Raw genomic sequence first — 22,654 nt, 5'->3', positions numbered from 1 at the left:
TTTCCTCAGGCTAAATACAGTGTCAAGCCCCTCTCCACACCCATCCCACCCATTTCCAGCTGTCAAATCTCCTTTTGAGTGATCTATGTGCCCTGGGAAGCCTTAGCTCTTTTACCATCCATGCAAAAGCAAAAGCAGACATCTTGGTCAACAAACAGGGACTCCCAAAGCTTGAGGTAGTAGTTGCTACATTCAAAGCTTTAGAGATGTGTCTCTACAGTCTGGGCCCTCAGCAGACAGGGAAAGGCAAGGAGCTAGTGATGTCCATTGGTTAGTTAGGACTAGTTCACTCGCAGCACTAAACAAATAACCACAATTAGCAATTCCTACCCTGCTCCACGCTGGAGGTCTGCATCAATTGTAGCTGCCTTGAAAAAAGGGCAAAAGAGCTGCTGTAAAGAAATCAGTGAAGAGTCAGCTAATTGTGCAACAGGAGGCAAAAGTCTAAGCAAAAGGTTAGTCTGACTAAAGAATGGGATAAGGATTAATACTGAAAATCTTATAATCCTATTACACTCCTCAGCAGCATTCCCCAGTCTGGACTGTTATGTGCACTTCTGGTCATTCTTTGTCTAGAGGGACACAGCAGAAAGCAGAAAGGAGGAAGGAGAAGGGTAATTAAAGTGTGTGGAGAGACACTGGAAGAGATCCGTAAGAGCATCTGTAAATAGTGCAGTTGTTTCTTTCACAGCAAAGACAAATAATTAAGGTTAGAACTGGGAGGCACCAAAATATCCAAATAGTACACAAAAAACAGTGCAGCTACACCTACTGCAAAATCATAAAGAAGGAAAAAAAATCTATCACAAAGAGTTAATCTGTGCTACTCATTGCCTCAAGGTATGTCACGGAGCTGACTACATGCATTTAATTATATAATTATATTATTTGGATTTGGGCGTTGTTTTTTGCTTGCATTATTCAAGTTAACCACTAAATGATCTAGGAAAGGTTGAAGCTTCCTGTACTATGGGGTTTCCTGATTATCAGAGGACGATCAAAGCAACTGCACTGTCGGCTTCTCTTTAGTGGTCTCTGTGATACTACAGGGGGCTGCTGCACCATCACCAAACCACTTTCTGTCTCTGTTTACCCATACAGCCACAGCTAGCCCCAGACATTACGTCCTTTCTGTTCCTTCAGTGGAACTGCAGGTACAGTGATCTGACCATCACAGAGCCTGGACAACCAGGATGCAGCAATACCCTTAACAGGATACAGTTCATAGCCTGGGGACAAGCATCAGAGCTGGCACCAGAAATTAGGAGGCTTCATGTGACATCTTGAGTTCTGATGTTTTGGTGATGCTATTTTCCTCCCGAGAGCCCTGGTCCTGCGTCCATTTACACATAAAATTAACTCTTGCATTCAGTACAGCAGCCACTGAAATGAATGGAGAGACTCTCAGTGATTCCCAGGTGCACTGGCCAGGTCTCAAAAGTAACCTCCAGAAATACCCGCACACCCATTCTCGTGAGCATTTTTAACCACGTAGGTATTTTCTGGATGGGAATCAGTGTTATAACCGTGTTCATATCCCAAGCCATTGGAGTTTTGCTTACCTAGCTGCCATACCCTCAGAGCCCCAGGATGCTTGGGCTGCACAGCCACTGAGAGCACTGCGGTACTACAAAACAAACAGAACAGCCTTTATTTTCCCCATAAATAACTCATGTTTCCGTATCATCGGCACACAGCAGCAAGATGACAAACTTCTGCTCAAATGCATGGATGGATACATTTAGGAATTGCTGAAATATTTTGGTCTTCTCAGCATGTTCACTGGCTAGTATGTACTTCTTATGCACTGAGCAGCAGCTGAGCTGTCACCACGCCAGGATTCTTAGCTGGGACTGCCAAGAAGGCTGCCAATAGGCTTGTGTTCTTTATTATCAGTCCTAATTAATGTTCACACGGTGCCACAGATTAAAAATAAACGGCACTGTCTTTGCACCAAAAGTTCCCAGTTTAAATCCAACAGCTGTGAATGTGAAAATAAGCAGAGCATAAGGTCAGGGAAAGGGTTAATGTGAGTCACTTTACAGGCCAAACGCCTGATACCCAAGAAGTGACTGGGATGAAGGAAACACCAGCTGCAGAGGAGCAGAGGCTCCAGGCTGGTATCCCCTGGGAGATGGTTCAGACAGACTCTTCACGGTCACTTTGCGGCAGAATAGATACTGCAAAGTGGCTCCCAGGCGGCCAGGAATGTGGCCCTTCACCTTTATGGGTGACATTGTGTCCACCACCTTCACCTCAGGAGATGCAGATACCCAACAACACCAGACTGGCACGCTGATATGCACCAGGAATGCCAAGGGTGCACTATGTCTCAGTGAAAAACAGTCCCCTGAGGAAAGTGGTGGGCCATGATACCTCCCAAGACAGATCAGGGCCACTTCAAACTACATTTGAAACTAGAATCAAATATATCTGTGTCACTTGGCAAGAACCATGTATCGTCTCCATGGGTACTGCCGAGGCGTAGCCCCCTCATTCACCCAGCAAGTCTCTCTGCGTTGTGAGGCATCGCTTCCCACCGCCTCGGCTGATGACCTGGGGCTGCTGAGATCTTGTCTTCCCAACTGCTTCTGAAGCATCACGCACACCCACAGCACCGAGGAAACAAACAGCAGGCCCGAGACAACTCAGCATTTTACACAAACACATCCCCCTCCCCATGTGGATTCACTCCCGACTTCTCTCACTATGTTGCACTATGGAGGTCCCCTCGGCCAAGCTATGACAGAAGCAAATCACAAACCTCAACTTGGCTACTGTAACCTAACGGCTGGTGAAACCTAATCACTCCTTTCAGTGAAACTGCAGAGTAAAGGGACACCCAACTGTCCTCACAGTAGGAATAGCTGGAGCAAGGCCTGTCCTTGATGGTTCCAATTTAAGCAGTCTCGATCCTCTCAAAGCAGAACATTCTTCTCTCCGGTTGACGCCACTTTTTTTTTTTTTTTTCCCATGGCCAGGGCACTCCTCACAGACAGGCTGGAGGAGAGCCAGGCAGGAACAGGTGAAGAGACGTGAGTGAGGGAGACTGGTGGAGGAAGTGGCCTTGGCTAGCCCGGAGTGCTTGCAAGGTCCCTGACAAGCAGGGGGGGAGCAGTTCCTCCAACTGTAGTGAGCACAAGGAAACTAGTCTGCTTTTTTGGCTGCGAGCAATGCAGTGACATCCTTTTTCAGTGCCTAACTCCCCCTGGATTAAATCCCAGCTTCCTTTGCAATACGCAAGCCAAGCTACCCAAGAAAATTACTAACTGGAAGGCAGTTGCTCCCCCAGTGCTTGACGGCAGTCATTTTACGCCCTCCCAGTCTCCACCGAGTCTTCTACATTTTGACCATTGATTGAGCATCTGCTGCCTTTTAACTTGACACAGACATTCACGGGCCACAGCAGGCCCACTGACTCATTTCAGAGGACCCAGAGAATGTGAGCCCAACTCTAGGAGCTGAGAGTCTCTCCTGCAGTAAGAAAAAACAGTTAGAGACACCTTGCCTGCAGAGAAGATGGGACTGTTGAATCAGGGATGCTCCAATCATGACCAATTTTATCATGCAACTGTGACATTTGCCCACTTTGAGATCCCACACCATGACTTATGTCAAGAAAGAAAATGTGATTTTCCCTTTCCCCACTTCCCACTTCTTATTACAGACAGAAATACTGAAAGAGCAATAAAGAGAGCATTTCAAAATATTGGGATTGTAAGAGAATGCACCTGAAGACTGTTTCTACTAAAACTACCAGCACTGAAGTGGCTCACAGTGTTGGTATTTATACTGCCACCCTTGAGCTTCATACTAAAGCCCAACTGAGATTAAGCAGGTAATTCACTCACTCTTTCCAGAGCTACTGTTTCAGGCTATCTTCAAACTCAGGCAGAATTGCACCAGTTTACATACAAGTTAACACTTCACATTTTTCTTTACAGTCTTTCGGAACAGAAAAGACAAGTGCAGCTGCTAAAAAAAAAACCGTTCAAGACTCTGCAGCTATTTTAGGAAGCGAATTGATTGCAGGTAGATGGCTTAGTGAACTGGTCTGTTCTGCTTTGCATTGCTTTCAGTAGAGCTGCTTGGCCCAGTGAAGATGGGCTGCTGGTGAGCAAGGGGAACTGGTTTGCTGCCAAGGCGATGCTTTGCAGGAAGGGTCTGCGTGGGGAGCGCGTAGTGCTGCAGTGGTGCTGCTGACCCGTTGCGTGAGGTGGGGAGCTGCAGGCTGATAGGAACGCTGTGCCTGGCACGCGTCGGGAGGCTCTGAGCAGCTGCCAGCGAGAGATAACGTTTCACGGGCCTCATCGGAGGCATTTGTCCCATCGCTACTCCTCCCTGCACTCTCCTCTCTGTGCTTCCAGCTCAGCAGGCCCAGAAAAATAAAAACAGTCCAAGTCCCAAAGTTGGTAAAACCCACCACTTCATCCAGACTCTTTTAGGGGAGAAGAAATAATTCAAAGCGTGATACTGAGGGGAATAAAATCAGGGTCTTTTTAAGAAGGAAACATCCTTTCCTATGTGACTGGTGCAGATCAGAGACACCAAGCTTCACGACCCTGGAAAGGCAGCGCTCAGCATCTGCTGCACCCACCCGTTCTCCCCATCCAATGTCGACTCTATAGTTCCTGCCCTGAGAGCTCTGTCTTTTTCCAAGCCAAATAAATGGCATTTTGAAAACCCAAATAGCATGTTTTAGACGGGAAGGGCTGTTTTCCTAACTGTGGAGAGTGGGATGTTAAGGTGGAAAAAGGCTTTTTTCAAGGCATTGACATTATATTCTATAGACGACAGATGGTTTAAAATCTGTATTGTGAGTTAGCCTACTGTTTTGTGATACAAAAGGGAAAGAAAGAAATATACAACCTAACCTAATTTTTAGGCTAAAAAGCATATAGCCAATGTAGATTACATATCAAGAAAGCAGCTCTGCATTACTAGCATCTAAAAAAAAATCATGCTATAAGTATTATTTTAGCATTATTTTAACTGATGCTGTATGAATCAAAAATAACTCCATAAATTCTTGGAGGAGAACCAGAAGCCCTAGCTAGACCCTTACACTAGTTTGATGTAGGAACAGGTCAGCACAGTGCAAAACAACCCAAGAAGAAAATACTATTATTCACAAAAATGTCCAGACAGTAATAAGTGGCAAATGAACAATAAACAGCAAAATTCCTTCAACAGTAACTGCCTTAACTTCTCACATCCCTGGTGACACTACAACATTAATTTGAAAAACTAAAGGGACAAATATTTATTTGGAGGGACCAGCCGCATGGAAAGCACATGGGACCTGTCTCAGCTGCAAGTATGATGTTCCAGAGCTGGGTATCTCAGTTCTAGTTAACTGAAAACAACACTTTGGTAACATATTTCAAAGAAGGATTTCAAAGTGTTATACATATATATATATAGATAGATAGATAGATAGATATGTATATAAAATCATCAGTCTCAGTGGTCAAGCGGATTTCATTTTCATTAATTTCTCATTATTTCCATTTCAGTCACTTTCTTTTTTCCTTTGATGAGTGAATTGGGACTCTCCTGAGATTATACAGGAGACACAAAAAGTACCCGTAACTCCTATTTTAAAGCAGGACTGCAGGAAAACCAAGGCAAGATGATTGTACATGTAATTTCATAGTACTCAGACCATCCTAATCCTCTAGTGTGCACTGGTATCAGACTGCCACATGCTATATATAACATCTGTGACATTGCAGGGAGTTCACTGGCCATGCAAACCAATTTCACTTTACAGCCCACAGCAATAAACTGGTATTTTTCTGGGGTGCTAAAACAACCTTTTAGGGAGGTGCCGAGACCTGTTTTTACTAGAACCTGCAAAATTGAAAGAAAGAAAGACAAACGAGACTCTGCCACATAGCTTGAAAAAGACAGAGCCCTAGTTTTTTTCTCATACGCATTTTACAAGAATTTCTATGAATTTAATAGAGTTCCTTCCTCAAGGGTCTTTTCTCATTTCATTCATCCTTTTTAATCCCTCCATTTTAGACAGATAATAACAGCATCTTAACGAAAGACATGGTACAGGAGAGATAAACACGGAGGGGCAGATCCCCAGCTGGAGCTAAACTGATACAGAGCAGCCTCTAGTCTAACTTGCACATAAAGGAAAGGAAATCAGAAGGAAACAAGACTGTTCTGGAGCCATGGATCACTAATGCACAGTCAGTCAGAGCTCCTGGCTACACCTCTGAGTTCAGTAAAATTATTCAGCTCTAATTTCAACAAATTAAGAGAAAAATGACCTTTTAATGGATAATCCTCAAGGTTAGGTTATGTGATAAAAAGCTGGTTTCAGCGCATGCAGAGGAGCACAAAGGCACGACGGCAGCTGGGGGAACCCAGATACTACCCTGTCCCAGCTCCTGCCAGGGCTGCCGCAGGAGAGCCGCCAGCCCCACGGGCCGGGGATGCCACCCTTCACCACGACTCAGTGGGAGGGAGTCTGAAGGGGTTACCTCCTCCGGGAAAATGGGATCACGACGGGACGCAGGGGAAAGAGCATTTGGGGGTTGCACAAGACTTATTATGAGATGCTTAGGAACCAAAGGCAGAGAGACATTAAGATGATTTGGAGGGGAACAAGCATGGGAAAACAGAGGGATAAGGAGTCAAAAGGGGCCAGTCGCCTGTAAACAAGCCGCTTGCCTGGCCATGGCCCGCACCTGGTAGTACAGTTTGTCCCGTGCTCTCATTCCCTGGGTGAGGATTCACTTTTCTGTGTGCACCTGCTTCTACGAGCCAGCAACTGGAGTCGGACCGTGGGTCACACGGGCCTGAGTCTGTGGTGTCAGCAGCTGGTGCAGGTGACGGTACGTGTATCGCTGCGTGATTACTAGCGAACATCCAGCTGGCCTAGCCGGTGCACCTAAGGACCAGCACAGATTCCCTATGGTGATGCACCTCTTTAGCCCATTTTCTCCCATATCAACAAAGAACAGCTTAGATTTAAAAAAACAAGGCCTCAGTCAACACCAAACCAAACCACTGTAAACCAAATAATTGTAAACATACTTCTTCCCTACACACTCTCCCTTCAGGGAAGAGGAGAAAGAGCAAAACTCATGTGACAGATATAATTTAAAGATATAATTTATAATTTTGGAAAGTGATCAAGTGAAAGCATGGGGAGAGCAATATAAGAAACAGAAATGTTTCCTTTAGGATAGAACCACGGAATAATTTAGGTTGGAAGAGATTTCTGCAGATCGTTAACCCAAAATAGGACCATCTTTGAGGTTACATCAGATTTCTCAGAGCCTTGTCGGATTGAGTAGTCTCCAAGAACGAAGATTTCGCCATCTCTGGGCCCCTGTTCCAGTCTTTGATTACCCTCACTTTGAAGATTTTTTTTCCTTTATTTCTAAATTGAATTTCATTTGCTGTAACTTTTGTCTGTTACCTTTCATCTTTTCACTGTGCCCCTCCAAGAAGAGCCTGGCTCTACCTTCTCTGCAACAAGCCATCACATCATTGAAGACAGGAATAAGTTTCCCCTTTGTCTTCTCTCCTTCAGACTGAGCACACTCTGCCCCCTCATTTCTCCTGGTATGCCGTGGGCTCCAGCCCCCCATTCGCCTTGAGTCCCTCCGCTGCACTCACTCCGGCTTGCCAATGGACGCACTACTCCAGACACTGTCCCACCACTGCCAAACAGAGGGGAACAATCGCTTCCCTCAACCTGCTGGCGAACTCCCTTACTAAACCAATCCGGTATGTGGATTTGGAGAACACCTCTGCACTCTTCCCTTCTTCAGTGGAGCTGAACAGACAGGAACCTACTCCTTGAATTAAGAGTTCCTTCAGCTGAATACATTTAGGAGATTTTTCCTTGCTGAGTTTGGAGAACTTTCTCGCTCAGCCCCACCACACCTCTGCACTCTGCAAGCAGAGCTCGCCCTGCGCAGCTAAGCAGGGGTCATGCTACGACAGTAATGGATGCCCCATGGCAGGGAGGCTTGGAAAATGTTTCTTTTATTCTGTTCCAAATGACCTGTTGTAGGAGCACAAACTTCACTGAGTTTCCTGTAAAACAAAGAACTTGCCCGCAAAGGAAAGCACCTGAAAAACGGTACCACATTGTCTTACCTCTGCTGTTAATCTAGGTTGCAGTTAGCTTCAAACTTAAAAAGAGCAGATGGGGAAGATGAAATGAATATTCACAGACACCTCTTACTTTGATTATCCTGCTTAGCTGTTTTTATAATCTAGAAGAGTAGCTAGATTTCGCCTTCCCTCTACAGCCACATAGTTACAGTCTAAGTCTTTGTGTCATTTCACTGTGCAGTACCACTGAGAGATGTAACGTTTTTATGGTAATACTGGTGCACTCTTATATATAACGACTAGCAATGAGAAGGTCATTATCAGCTTATTTACTTCTATGACAAACACTGTTGCCCGTGGCATGTATCTGGAGATATGATGACACATCTTTTATTTTGCTAGAGCTGCATATCTCATGGAGAAAGTGAATTATTCATACACATGGCTAGTAGCCACAATATGATAATTTTCAAAAGCATCAGAGGCAACAACCTCCAGTGAAGCCTTGTTCGAGCAGAAAGTTGATCTTAAAGGCTTCCCTAAATGACAATCTTCACCCTAATATACAAATCCAGCCTTTAAAAGGTTGAAGAATCACTGTATTTTCCAGGTTAAATAAAAAGTTAAATGAAATTGATTCTAAGAATATTTATATTCAGCATTTTCAAAGGTTCATCTATGTTAGCAGCAGGACAAACATATACCCCAGTATTCAATGAGATTTAATTTCTCTGACCTACTAATTCTAAGAAGCTTTTCAGGACTACAGAGGTGCACCCTAGGGACAGAAATATCAGTGTCTCTCTAAGTGTCTTACCACCCTCAATTAGCTCTCTGCAAGACTTTGGGAAATATGTACTTTTCTTCCTATTTTACACATTAGTTTCTCAAAGGCCCAGCCGGGTTTTCCCCTGGTTGGACATTCATCAGGTTACAGTGACAGTATCTAAACGTTGCATCTGTTGTGCCTGTGACTTGCTAGGGCTGAGTATAGTCACTGCTTCTGGTCTGGAGCACACCAGCATACGGCCCAGAACCGCACCGAAGGTTGAAGATTTCTGATTTACGGTTCACTTTATGGGAGCGTGTGACAGATTTAACACAGGCAGTTTGCACAAGATTCTAAAACATCTCTGCACCTTGCTCAGTAGTACAACAATCATATACTTGAAGACAGAAATACTGGAATTTAGACACATTTCTTCAGCTCTCTGGGATGTTTCTTAAAATTCAAGGCTTCTCTTCTGAACCTTGGAATCTTTTCATTTCTATTTAACTTCCCTACTTCATGACCAATCCTACAAATGACTGTTCTGCTGCCTCTACAAAATGACTGTTTTTCTTTCCCAAATCATTCAGTCTTAGTGAGCATATCCAAGTCTCATATTTCTTTACCAATATTCGATTCCCTTGTTTCATTTCTGGTGTCATCCTACTCTACCTCAGTCTCTCCCTGACTCTCAACAGTTAAACAGTTCTATTACACCAAGGACACTAGATTTCAGTCTCTGCAGTGCAGTAAGTTAACATTGGGTCTTTCCATAAAGATAAGCCAAAGGAAAGGGTTTCTTTTAGCTTCCTCCAATTTTCATAGCATTGCTACTATTAACTTGCACCAGAGTTTTTAAGTTTAACAACCATTTGTTACAGAGATTGCAGGAAAGACTTAACACAGCAATGACAGGTACCTATGGAGGCATCTCATGATACATCACTTCATACTAAGAACTTCACTTTATCACCTGGAGTTCAAACATTTTAGATAAAGATTCCCAGTCAGAGTATGCTGACATAAAGAACAGTTTTCAGAGATGATAAGTATCTGTAGTGTCCATTGATTTTGCTGGAAATATTGATGCTTTTCAGCACTGGAAATCAGCAGCTTAGTCACTGTCCAGGTAGAGTCCATGCAAGAGCTAGAAATATAGGGCTTGACTTCCAAGCTATGTTCTGTGCTGACCTTTGTCTCCTCCATCATTACATTTAGATGATCTCACTCTGTGAGGCCAGCTTAGTACCTCAATACTGTTAATTCTCACATTTGTCATTTAATCTCATCAAGTGATTTCTTTAAAGCCTAAACTAGAGTGACATGATTATAGGAAAATCTCACTTTAAAATAAAGTCTCAAAACTTCATGGTTTCTGAAAAAAGAGCCTGCAAAAAATCTTGCAGGCTCGGAGTGCATATCAAAGGGCCTGAGGTACAGATATATGTGCATATACATTTATAAAAGTCAGAATTTTAAATCTAGTTGCATGATTTGGAGGGGAGTGAAGAGTTTTGACTCCTTTTCTTTTAATGCTTTTGGATAGCAATATTGCCACCTACATATCAGTATTTGTTTTGGGAAAAAAAAAGATGTCATTTTCCCATTTGCATTCAGTTTTGACCTATCCCAGACTTTTTATCTCTTTCTAAATTTCAAGCTTTAGCTGAAAGCATTAGGGAGTAAAAGGGACTAGCCATGCCATTCTGCTGTGTTCTGGATAACCTCAAACAACGGCGAGTTTAGACCACGGCCTGTGACAGCTCCGTTCTTGCACTGTGAGGAATACCTCTCTGTTTGGGGCTGGGATAAAAAGGCAGTGCATAGCACAATTTAGAAACGTAAAGGTTTTTCCTCTGCTTTTTCTTTTGGCTTAGTGACTTCGCTCTTTTTTTTTTTTTTTTTTTAATCCCTTCTCACCTTCTCTCACACACATACACATTGCAGTTTGCAGCTACTCAAAACACAACGTGATATATAAACTTAGGCTTAGGAGCCAGATGGAGATTTCACAGAGATCACTTTAGAGGAAAGCACGGAGAAAGGGAGCCAATGCTTCCAAGTCCATCACAGAGATTTCGCAGCAAGCAGCTGCTTGAGAAGGCAGCCTGTACTTTTTGCAGGAACACCCACACTGCCTGCTATTTTTCGCGTGTTTTTTCCACCACTTCTTACTGATTGCAATACTGCTTGTTAAAATGCCACAGTCCAGTGAGTGTTTATTCTCCTTCCCAAACAAGGAGATTCACATGGAAGGAGTAGAGTGTTGCAAGTATCTCTCTCCTGAAACAAAGCATCGCTATTCTGAAGTGAAATGGTGAATTGTTTCAAATTCAGCTGTAAAAAAAAAAAAAAGATGCCTTGAAAACTAGATTTTAACAGACTTCTTCAGCTATTCCTGGATTGACTGTCAGGAATGAGGTTTCTTTGTTTCAAGAATGTACCTAAAACACAATAGTTTTGAATAGGGATCTGATTAGTTACAGCCAAGTATCTGCAAACCTCAGCAGAATAATAATTGAAAAGGAATGCTGAGCTATTCCGGTGGCCGTACAGTACATCTGAGCACAAAATCTCAGGGCACACTACAGCAAAAGAGAGGAAAACGATCTGATCTATAAGAAAATCTTCAAAAAAAAAATTGAGATGTTTTATAAGATTAGATTTACATGAGATTAACTATGAATCATACACAAACCACAAGGAAAGCAGACTCTTACACATTACAGTACCATGTAGATCTGGCACAGAACTTACATATTTATGTATTCACGGAGAGGAGGTTCAGAAATACCCTGATTACAGGCTGGTCCATTTGCTTGGCTTTGGTTGCTGAAGTACAAGCAAAGGCATATGGCAGTTTAGTCATGACATTCCCAACACTAGACTGAAAGAAAGGACAGAATAACCGTCCTCAGGGAACTACATCTCTGGGAGCCCTCTCTGCTCAGTCAGTCACCCCTCAGAGACACAATTTGACTTGGGGCTCACAAGGAACATTGTGTTAGACTGGCCAGTCTCCATCTTATAATGCTCAGTTTTCTAGGATCCATTTGGCATCTTTTACAAGGTTTTCCCCACTCTGGGCCACAGACATGATCTTGGGAGTCTGACTTGGGTAGACTTATATTACTCATTGAGCTCAGCTGGATTGCACCAGTTCATACAAGTTGAGGACCTGCTGTTGCCTTAGGGATGAGAAAATTACTGAGGTTTGCCTTGAAACAGAATTTTCCAGCTTTTTACTCCCTCTGTCTGCAGCAAATCCACCCTTGATCCTTCGGGTTTACCGCAGGCTAGGACTGGGAATTTTTGTGGCAGTTCTTGTTAAAATCTGGCAGTGCATCACTTAGCGAACTTCCATTGACAAAACACAAGAGCTGCAAGCAGAGGTGAACTGTCCTTCTTACCTCCTCTTACCTCATCTAACAGGTTTCTTGTGCTAGGAGGTTACAAGACACTGAGAAACTTTTCTGTTAAATTCCACCTCTTCGTACTGTTGCTTGGCCGACCACTTTTCACAAGTGTTTACAACTCCGACCATGGGAAACCAGGTTTATCTAATGCTGAGTTGGGAAGCTACTGACACAGCAAGCACGGAGAGCAAAGCAGAAACTCTAGTTGACATGTTCAAGGTTACACAAGGTAGACGCAGGTAGACGGTGATATAGATATACGACAGCTATAACTGTCAACATCTACAGATAAGGATATAACTGAGGCAGGGTGATATCCTAAGAAACAATCACTAAGATCATCAGTTCTCCCTGAATGACTCTCCTAGAGTCAGCAGGGGATTGGTTTGGTTGCAGTATGACAGCTATAAAAAGGGGTTAGCACAATAAAACAAGTATGATAAAATTCCAACCACATTTAGGCAGGAAAATAATATTCTGTTATTTCATCGGTGTTCTTAAGGTGTTTGATCCTACAAAAAGAAAAAAAAAAGTCTGTATGTAGGACAGTGGAGTATGTTGCCATGGAAATTATTACGATCTACTTAAATTCAACAAATCCAGTTTTGCTGAGTATATTCTCCTGTGTATCTTGATTTAATTATTAATGTTCTTTCTAAATAGCATCATCTTTCTGTTTTGACTGAAAACCTTACAAGCAGAGTCAAAAAGATAAATGGGGAAAGCGCAATCCTTTGTTCAGCTGCAAAACAGGTGCAGTTAAGCCAGGGAAAATACCAGCAGCCCCCAAGCTGCCCTGCCAATGTGCTTCAGCCCAGACCTATATGGATCAGCTGGCAGGCAGAAAGTTTCATTCAGTCCTTGTGTCCTTTACGTCCCCGGCCTCTCTGCTGTGATTTCCAGCGAAAACACCAGCTAGCACAGTGGTTTCAGTGCCGAAGTAGCGGTTCGGTGGAATCTGAACAGTGACTATCAGTTCAGTCTCCTACAGCTGCCAGTCTCGTGCGCGTTCTCCAGCCATCCAAGCCCAGTGAAACACTCAATCTTTTCCCATGGACTCTATCACTGAACGCAAATGCTTTTTGCCTAAGAGCAGTGCCAGCTGCCATCTTTCCCCTTCCAGTCTCACTACAAACTGTGAAGATGGATTTTATGAGCCAGATGGCATTATTCAGGATGATCAGATAAATAGCTTCTCACGGGCCACGTAGTAGTGGTGGGTCTCAGTTCAGACATGGACACGCCACAGTTCAGCTCCTGGGCTTCACGCGCCACCCTGCCATCCCCTCCAAATCCACGGTGGAAGAGGCAGCAGGAGAAGCAGAACCTTCCACAAAAGGGATACAGCTTGCAAGCCACAAACTCTTCCTCCACCAAAGGAGGCCAAGGAGCAGCACGGTCTAGAGAAGTCCTATGGGAATTTTTGCCCCAGGTTGCAAGTTGGGTTACACAGCCTCAGTGATAAGACAGCCTGGGTAAGCTGCTCTCCTCACACACACGTGGCAAGCATTGGGCGGTTGTCCAGAAAACACACCGAGAAAAGCAGTCATGAAAGTCTGTGATGATGAGAAGTTCTTGCTGTCACTGCTGTGCTCTTAATCCTGATTGGACACTTCCTGCCTGCCCTTCCTAGGAGGCTAGTCCTCTTGCTTCATGAAATGCTACCTAAGCCTGGCTTGTACTTCTCCTTCACTGCTTCTCGAGGACTGACAGAGCCAGAAGAGCTCTGCCAGAGAAGAGGAGAGTCTCCACAAAACATCCCAGAGCATTTCTGAACTTTTGACCACTTGGCTTGGAAAATTTCAGCCTAAAATTAATATTTGCTTTGCCCCTCCAATTCTACCCCAGGCAGTGCTCCTCATGCCCACAGCAGAGTACATCACACATAAGCTAGAACTGGTAACTTAGTGGTACGTAAGTTATGACCGAGCCCTTTACGGATGCAGAATTGAAAGAGGGAAAAATAACCTGCCCTCATCAAACAGAAAGCTTGCAGCTCTGCTGAATCCACTCTCTTAGTATTCCTGTACAATATCTATAGCGTAAGTCCTCCCCTCCACTCTCATATGAGATAGGTTATTGCTCATAAGCCATCCTTCAAAACATGAAGCAAGAAATTTCCATCAATTCTTTCTCTAAAAAATACTTATTTAGAGGCTGGAACCGAGAAACAGAATAAATGAAGTCAACTGAGCCAAATGAAATGAAGCAACAATATGAGCTCAACAGAACAAGAGAGCTTCTTGAGCAGGAGTTGCAACCGTTTACTGAGGCTGGTAGTATTGAACTGCTCGGTAGTCTCAAAGACAGGCTACTCATGTTGCCCTAGCACCACTGGGATCTGTCCCAAAAAACGTACAAAATTCCAGATGTAAGGGGCATTCTTTCCAGCTCCTCACAAAGAGGATTCTTTACTGCTGTTTGTTCAGTAAAATATGTCATTTTGCAAAGCAAGAGATTACTGTTGTCTCCATTGGAGAGGAGGGGAAAAGAGAGAATACAATTTTATTAATTGGTTGATTGATCCTTTCCTTGGAATTGGCTGATTATTAAATTATTAATAATTGTCATATTAACAGTAAGGGACATGGCAAGGAAGTAGTCAGCATTTCAAGAAATAAACCTTTACCATGCATGGCACAAAGCCAGTTTTCTCAGCTGTCTCCTAGTCATTCCCAAGAGTCAACCTCCAACTTTACACCTAACCCTCTACCTCTGTATAAGCAAATGCCCCTCATAAAACATAACTCTTGCGCTTCATTTCTACTTATTATACTACAACTTTTCTTCTTCCTCAGTACCATCTTTGCCTTTCTTCTGCTACCTGGCAGCTCTGATTAGTCTGCAGTTTCCTGCTTTACTCCCCAGATCCAATAAAAATCTGTTGTCCTCACCTTATAGGTCCTACAAAATGTATCTGCCTTTCCTTACAAGACACAAAAGGTAGGGTATCCCAGTATGGGGATCTGCTTGCAAGTATATGGAGCTTGAGAAAATATCATCCATTTTTCTAGTCCTGGCAGGCTGCTCCCCATCTGGAGTGCCCTCCTTGATCCTGCCTGCAGAATGAGCAGGCACACTCTGTCATCTTATCCCTTCTCTTCAGGAGCTCACAAGTCACGGAGAGACAAAACCCATGTTTCACTTTGTTGCTTCTTCTAGTTCCTTCTCTTCAGTGTGCTCACTGTCTGTTTTGCCTGTATTTCATCAGTTTGAATCAAGAGCTCCTCAGAGCAAGAACATTTTCTTACTGTATCTATGTAAAATGCCAGAATAGGCTGTGAACACCCTAACAATAGTAGTGCCACAAAGAAACCATGAGTAATACATCAGGAGCACAGCATCAGTCTCATAAATGATTCTGGAGCTGGATGCTGGAAGGCAGAGTTGCATTTATTCATATATTTATTTCTGTATTGCTGCAGAACTTAGGAGAACCAATTAGGGACTAAAACCCGAATGTCTTGGGTGCTGTATGATCAAAAATGCTAAATGAGAGTTCCTGCCTCAAAGAGTTTACAATTTAAATAGCACATGAGTGATAAAATAGGATGTGACACCCTCCTCTTCAAACGCGGTGTTAAGCTCACACAGGTGATTTAAGTGAGATTTTGCCATCTAATTGTCTTGTTTTTAAGGGGCCTGACTGCACAGATACCATTCATAACTGAGCCATTTGATCTCACAAGACCCATCTCCAAAGTTGTTAGTGGCCCTGACTTGTTGTTGTACTCAAGTGCAGAGTCAGATAAAGTGAAACTTGGCTCAGACCCTAGCTGCCTAATGAAGACATAGAAGAAATTTTGACATACTTTGTTCAGATAGCAATCCAAACTGGCCAATTCTTCTGCGGCACTCAACTCCTCACCTGCCTCTGTGATTAGACCGAAAGTTTCCAAGATACCACCTCAAGGTATCTGAAAAGCAGGAGAGCAGGAAGGCAAATGCACTGCTTAGTACCTAGAAGCAATTGCTCAAGAAGTAGGAGGCTTGATTATATGCCTTCTTAGTCCTCCCTGTACTGAACATTTCCTCTAGACCAGACAGCTTTCTGTTTAACACAGAACCTTTAATGGAAACGCCTTGGAGATGTCTGCCTCCCTCCATTAGCTGTTAGAAAGAGCATGGAGTAGTATTTCTCAACCCTTTCTAATTACTGGACCAGCTGACCTTTCTGAAACATTTTGTAACTCATTTATATAACATATATAACATATGGGTTGTAATGTTCCTTAAGGATAGATGATAAGTCAGTCAGTCACATGGAATTGGTAAAGTGTTGAAATGTTAACATTTTACAAAACTGTAATTTAGTCACTATAATTACAAAATTCAGAATTTAAAAAAATATACATATAAATCATATTAACAGACAGGAGTCTGTTAATATGATTTATATGTAAAATCATTACTCATTAATCATTTTAATATGATTTATATGACTAAATTAGCTGGTACATAACAGACAACTGCCTAAGAGTGCAAATGCATGTGGGGTTCTGTTTCAGATCTGCAATCTTTTCACAGACTGTCTGGTATTTTATGGACCATCAGCCATCTGTGGACCACTGGTTGAGTAACTTGGATTTAAATCCCCTTGCTGGGACTAAGCAACCAATTTTAGGTAGTGTGATGCCTGACTTAGTAGCCTAAATTAGGCAATTTGGCTATTGTCTTCTGTCTATGACACTAATGACAGCATTGAGGAAGAGAAAATATATTGTATTTAGAATGTTTAAGCCTTTGGTGGTTTGACTGTTTCAAGTAGTATCTATTTAAGTCTGTATTTTTCTTCTACCCCCCCTCCCCTCCTTTAAATTCAGATCTTCCCCATCCCCATAAATAAATAATACAAAGCCCAGCCCCTGATTCAGAGAATCACAGAATGGTTGAGGTTGGAAGGGACCTCTGGAGATCAGCTAGTCCAACCCCCCTGCTCAAGCATTAACGAGATCCCCTTTCCTTACTTTATTGACCAAGAAGCCTGGAGGAAAGGTGAGTTACTGTGGGTTTTCTGTGGAATACTGGACACATCACTTGATCTCTCTGTGCTTCAAATGTCCTTTCCAGTAAAACGGCAGTAAACATCATTCTGATGATGTAAGACTAAATTAATGCCTGAAGTGCTTTAATGCAATGAAATGGAAAGGGCTCCATTAAGGTAAAATACCTGTGCTAAGAGAGCTGCAAAGGCAAAGCCCTGTAGCTATATTCCACAGCTTCTAATTTAGTAAAATGTCTTTCCCTTACCAAACCAGGACCAGCAACTTCTGCAAATATTGTGTTCGTGCTTATGCAAAAAAGTCTTTCCCAGCGTTCCCCGCACATCTGTGCTCGGGCAGGAAAATCTGGGTCAGGGCTGACAAAGCAGCAGGCAGCTGATCAGCGCCGTCGCGTATCGCATGAAGGGCAAAGCAAATGTCGCACCTGCGCTGGACGCTCCTCTGTCAGTTACTGTCACCAAACAGGTTCGGCCCCCTCGGCAAAGCCGTAAACACCGCAGCACAGTCGCACGTGGCACGCGCAGGCCCGAGCCGGCAGCCACAAAACCCGCTTGCTGTTCATGCTAGCGAGAGCAGCAGTGCGAAACAGTGAGGATCGTGTCAGCAGGATCACCCTGCCGTTATCCACAGACAACATTTCTTAGTAAATTCTGCACACTCATTGCGTGGCGGGGGTGGGGGGGCTGCCCGTCCCACTTCTCAGCTTCAGAGCGTGTAAAAACGCAGCCCGTAGCCATAGCCAAGACCTCAAACCATGCTAAGCCCATCGCTGTCTTTTCACACAGCCTCGCTGGTGTTGAAGCCCGTTCAGAGTAACAAACGCCATAGTCTTTCCTATCATCTGCCAACAAAGAGTAAACGACATGTGGACTGTGCAGAACGATCTTCACGTATGTGCTGTACATCAGCGGAGATGATGCCCCCGCTCCAGCAATCCCTGTCTCTGCCCACCTACGGTAAAGAGGACACAAGTAACCATCTTCTACACTCATATAATCCCTATCATAAGACTTCTGGTTTTTTATTCATAAATCTCTTCAAGCCTTCCATATGCATGAAAAACAGGTGGAGGAAGGTCCTGTTAGGTTCTTCTGTAATGGAAATTCATAACTGATGTAAGCAGTGTCTGCTGATTAAATCAGTGGCTGATTCAGTAGCACTTGGATTTACACCCGCAGCTCACCTACCCAAGCTAAAATGGCATCACACTAACCCAGAAAGGGAAAGCTGAGAAACTGTGACAGGGAAGGAAGTCTCAATCATCAGTTTAATGAATTCTCTGCTTCCTCTTCAGTTTTGTTCGTATTCACATAGTTCCAGTGACAGCTGGAGGAAAGGATGTGTCCGATAAATTCCAAAATCCCTGTTACTTCTCCATAGGGCTGGAAATTCCCAGTGAACACATGCGGGGCTGCCACCTCATTTCACATCAAACCATAAAAGATCAGGCTATTACTGACAGTTTGTTTTTTTAAAAAAATACAAGAAAATAAACTACTAAGGCTGCGTTTACTCATCATAAAGAACATACTTAACCATTTTATAATTATTTGTAAAGTACTTTAAGCTTCTTACAACACAAAATCAAATGCCCAAGTCATACTGCATCATCAAAACTATCAATGACCTATCTGGTCTAGCCTGATTTCTACTGATACCTCCTTCCTCTGCCACATGTTCCAGACTGAAAGGTTTTCAACAGGCAATGTGAAAAAGCTAACTTCCAAAACCGGAAACCTGTGTTTCTGTTCTGCGTGATCCAAAGCACAACTTAGATGTTTCTACGGGAAAAAAAAAAAAAAAAAAAAAAAAAGTTTTCTACAATAATACAATAGGTTGCATTTATTGGTATCACTTCAAACAAAAGAGAATCTCCTTTAAAATTAATAGTGATAAACCATAGATGCTAGGACATGCCACTGATCCCTTCTGGTCTGTCTCAAAGAAGATAAATTCAGCACAGTTCATTACACTTCCTCATCTGTGAAGACAGATGAGGAAACTGAAATGCGGGCTTTCCAGGATGTCTTTTCTACTCAGAGATGATGAATAAGGGGTTGCAATTAATCCACAGATAAGGGTGCTATCCCATTCCAGTTACCGTTGAGAGACAAGGTAACAAAAAACTCCAGGATGCAACCATTGATTATAGGGATCCTAGACATCCTTTGGTAACAAAATCACCTATAGCCCACTATCATGAGAAAAAGAACATTTTGATTTTGTTCTCACTGAGGCAAGTAAAAAAACCACCTGGACTCCAGCGGGATGAATATTAGGCTTCTAAAAGAATAAGATATCTGGGGACAGGATTATCTTCTTGTTTGGCGTTTGTACAGCACCCAGTACAGGGTCCGACAACCATAACGTCTTGCACATTGCCGCCTTAGCACACAGCCACGGCTGTGCAAGATGCTGTTCTACGGTTTCTGCCATTTCTTGGCTACAGGTTACCAGCACGCAGTTCCTTGGGCAGCCAGAGCAAGCGAGCACTCTCGGTCAGCGTTGGTGCAAACTCCAAGCTCGGGCTGAAGGGATGCAGGAGAGGGTTTTTGCTAAGCCGCCTGAGCACATGCTGACGTGAGTGAGAAGTGCTCATAGACTCCTCTCCTTCAGCACTGTTTTGGAAGTAAATCCTCAAAGATGCAGGTAGTTACAACAAAACCACACGAAGCGATGTTTGAAAGTGCCACAGCCCTGTGCTGAGTGAATGCATGTCTAAGCCCCAAATGAAAAAAAGACACCAAAACACGTACCTGCTAACTAAACAAAACAGAGCGCAGATAAACAACAGGGACGCTGGAAGTGACACAGCACTCGAGAGCCAAAGCAAAGACCTGCTTTGGGGTTTAGAGCCCTCCCTATTAGCTGAGTCATATCAGACATAACCCCCACCGAGATCAGCAGAAGTGCTAAGAGCACAAAGCAAGATTCTTAATACGCTTAAACCACACCATGACATTACTAACTAGTAAGACAAAATAATAATAATAAAAAAAAAAGCCTAACCAGGTGGCCACTCTATTTAGGGCATGGCTATCTGTACTGATGGGTGACTTGGTAATTCATAATGAGATGGGGAAATCAGATTAGATCTTAAAGGATGGATATGTATTTAAGCTAAGTAGCTGTGCAAAGAAAGTGGGAATCAAGCTTAGCTTGCACCTGGTTTCCTTGCAAAATTATTACTTACTGCTACGATTACTAAATAATTAGTATTTAAACTATGTATTCAAATTATTATTTTTCTATTGAAGTATAACAAATCAGTGGTACAACCTTCTACACAGGTAATTTGATATTGTACCATGCTACTTAGATGAAGCTGAAGAGAACATGAAGGTTTATACATTAATTACCTGACTGCAGATGTCAACCGCTGTTATGCCTTGCCCCTATCAAATTTTTACCCAGTCCATGGGTCTTGCACGAAATCACCTGGGTATATGCACCGTGTGTATGTCAAGTCAAATAAGTTGAACTGTCATTTCTTTTTCGATTCTCTTTGTTCTTGAGGATTATGTGGGTTACGTGGTAACAGCTTTTTAAAACTGAGCATCAGCCTAGCAGAGAGGCCAGGAAGGCAGCCTTGAACAACGCATGCTACATCCCACATTGTTGTCAGTGGCATCTGCAGTTATACTGTTCATATTAAATCATTTAAATGTTTAACATGCTTTCCCAGAACGAGGTGCAAACCCAATAATGGCTAGCAACAGCTGCAGCCAGATCATGTAACTCGGGGGGGCTAAATGCAACTCTGGAAACCCCAAAACGTTTCGTATCTGACAGGCACCCAATGTCTTAATGATACAGAGAGACAGCTAGGATCAAGCGGAGTCTTCCTAGGCTTCGCTTCATACGGCAAAGGGAGACCTTGACAACGCCTTTCGGGAACGGCGCTGATAGTGCAACCTCATGGCACGCTTCTCCCAGACAAAGAAAGTGGCAAGGCCTCTACAGAGCCTCGGCGGCTCAGGAGCTCGGCAGATGCTCTCCTGAGTCAGCAGCTGTACGCAACGGCCAGAGAAAAGCCGCCAGCGATCCACCTGCTTCAGCGTGCTAACCCCGACGGGCCACGTTCCCCGGAGGGAGCCCAAGTGACAGCTCGGCCATCCTGCTGCCCCACCTCGAGCCTGAACTCCCCCGAGATATTTCTCCGGCCGTGCCAAAAATGCCCTTTCCCCACCGAATCTCTTCCTATGAGGGGGGCGGGTGAATACACAGCTCGAGCCGCTCCGGTTTGCCCTGTTGCCCGGGAAGCGTTTCCAGTGAATGTCGAGGCGCGTTCCCGGGCGCGGAAGGGCTCCCGGACGAGCGCCCCACGCCTCCCGGGCTCAGAAGGAACCCGGCAGGTCTTCCGAGAGGCAGTAAGGAGGCAACACTCGGTACTCCTTTCCACGGAGGATACGGGGCGGCGGGTTGGGGGGGGCCCGGCGGGGCGCCCCCCCCCCCGGCCCCCTCGCGAGCGCCGCCCGGCCGCGCCGCTCCCCGCTAACAAAGCGCCGCTGCCGGAGCCCCCGGCCCCGGCTCCGACCCGCGAGGCCCCTTCCCCTTCCCCGCCCGCAGCCCGCGCGGCCGCCTTACGCGATCCCCCTCGGCGGCACCTTGCGCCGCGGAGCCCCGGAGCGTTTTGCTCCCGCCTCGGTAATTTTCCCACGCTGGAAAATACCGCTTGGTCCGTGTATTTCCCCCCCACACACCCACCCACTCCCGCCGCCGTTTTTTTTTTTTTTTTTTTTTTTTTTTTTTTTTTTCCGCGCACGGTCCGCAGCAAGCGCCCGCTGAACGCGGCCGCGCGGGGCGGCGGCGGCTACTCACACCACGAGCCGGGAGATGATCCACGAGACCATGGCGCTGCGTGCCGGCGCGCAGGGGGGCTCTGCGCGGCTCCTCGCCCGCCGCCGGCCGCCGCCCGAGTGAGCGGGGCGGGCGGCTCGGCCATCCGGCCCCGCAGCCTCAGCGCAGCCTCACTGGCGGCGCCGCCGCCGGCAGCCAACGCGGAGCCGGCGCCCGCCGCGCAGATTGGGCAGCGCCCGCGGCCGCGCCGCGCCGCCCCTCCGCGGGGCTCGGCGCTGCGCGCTGCGCGGGCGGGGCGGCCGGCACGGCACGGCTCGGCTCGGCTCGGCTCGGCACGGGGGGCCCTTCGCCCCACTGAGCCGCCACGGCAAGCGCTGAGCTGCCGCGGCCAGGGCGAAGCTCGCCGCGGAGCGAGGAGCACCCGCCACCCGCGGGTGGCAGCCGGCACCCTCCCCTCCGCGTTAATTTTCATTAGGGGACCTCAGACGGCTGTTGGGCCTGATTTCCCTTTGCCCGCACACCAAACAGCGGGTGCTGGCTTGACCCGCAGGTTGCTCTTCCCGAGGTTTCCTTTCTTCACC

The 22,654-nt window shown here is 45.0% G+C and overlaps 1 protein-coding gene across 5 annotated transcripts in view; it reads right to left on the bottom strand.

The window, feature by feature from the left end:
* The window catches only part of REEP1 (receptor accessory protein 1), a 65,610-nt gene extending 43,400 nt beyond the window's left edge, over positions 1-22,210 (bottom strand). For all 5 annotated transcript variants that reach the window (XM_062575163.1, XM_062575161.1, XM_062575162.1 and 2 more), the window contains exon 1: positions 22,095-22,210. In XM_062575163.1, the coding sequence (XP_062431147.1) occupies positions 22,095-22,126 (32 nt within the window). In that variant the 5' untranslated portion in view covers positions 22,127-22,210. The remainder of the gene's footprint in view (positions 1-22,094) is intronic.
* Between the last annotated feature and the right edge of the window lie 444 nt (positions 22,211-22,654).

This window comes from Rhea pennata, chromosome 4 (genome assembly GCF_028389875.1).
Source record: "Rhea pennata isolate bPtePen1 chromosome 4, bPtePen1.pri, whole genome shotgun sequence".
Taxonomy (NCBI): Eukaryota; Metazoa; Chordata; class Aves; order Rheiformes; family Rheidae; genus Rhea; species Rhea pennata.
The sequence above is the reverse complement of the archived record's forward strand: the minus strand, read 5'-3'. Positions and strand labels throughout refer to the sequence as shown.